Below are 613 nucleotides of genomic sequence, written 5' to 3'. Positions count from 1 at the left end.
AGAAGCAGCACCAGCAGCAGCAGCAGCAGCAGCAGCGGCAGCGGAGGAGCAGCAGCAGACGGAACACATGAACAGCAGAATGGGGGAAAGACGCAAAGGAGGTGAAACGGAGGTTTTAAAAGGAAATAAAAGAATAAATAAATATCAAATAAGACTAAACGAAAGGAAAAGAAGACAAAAAGAAGAAAAACGGAGAAAAACGACACAAAAAGACCCCAACTGTGCTGCTACTGCTGCTGCTGCTGCTACTGTTCCTGCTGCTGCTACCCGCTACTGCCCCCCCTACTCCTACAACTGCTCCTGCTGCTGCTGCTACTACGACTGCCTCTGCTGCTTCTGCTGCTGCTGCTGCTGCTGCTGTTGCTGCTGCTGCTGGCCCACCGCGGCAGTTGCCGACCCACAAGACCGCGTTGGCCCTGCGGGGCCCCGCAGGCGCCGCCACAACTCCCTGGGAGTTTTGCTGCAGCTTCCGGAGGGCCCCAACGCATGCATGTTTGGTTTTGTATGTCAGGTGGGCCACAACTCCTGCTGCTGCTGCTGCTGCTGCTGCTGCTGCGGGCTGTGCCGCGGACGGCGCTGCCGAAGCCGCTGCGCCCGCAGGCGCTTCTCCGCC

General features: G+C 58.2%; 1 protein-coding gene across 1 annotated transcript in view; it reads right to left on the bottom strand.

The window, feature by feature from the left end:
- Window positions 1-613, bottom strand: part of ETH_00041895 (uncharacterized protein) — a gene marked incomplete at both ends in the record, with an annotated part of 3887 nt that overhangs the window by 2328 nt on the left and 946 nt on the right. The window contains 2 exons of the mRNA XM_013375260.1: window positions 317-416; window positions 573-613. Coding sequence (XP_013230714.1) covers window positions 317-416; window positions 573-613 — 141 coding nt within the window. The remainder of the gene's footprint in view (window positions 1-316; window positions 417-572) is intronic.

This window comes from Eimeria tenella, genomic scaffold, assembly GCF_000499545.2.
Source record: "Eimeria tenella Houghton genomic scaffold, Eth_scaff2613, whole genome shotgun sequence".
Lineage (NCBI taxonomy): Eukaryota > Apicomplexa > Conoidasida > Eucoccidiorida > Eimeriidae > Eimeria > Eimeria tenella.
This window is presented reverse-complemented; position numbering and strand designations above follow the sequence as displayed.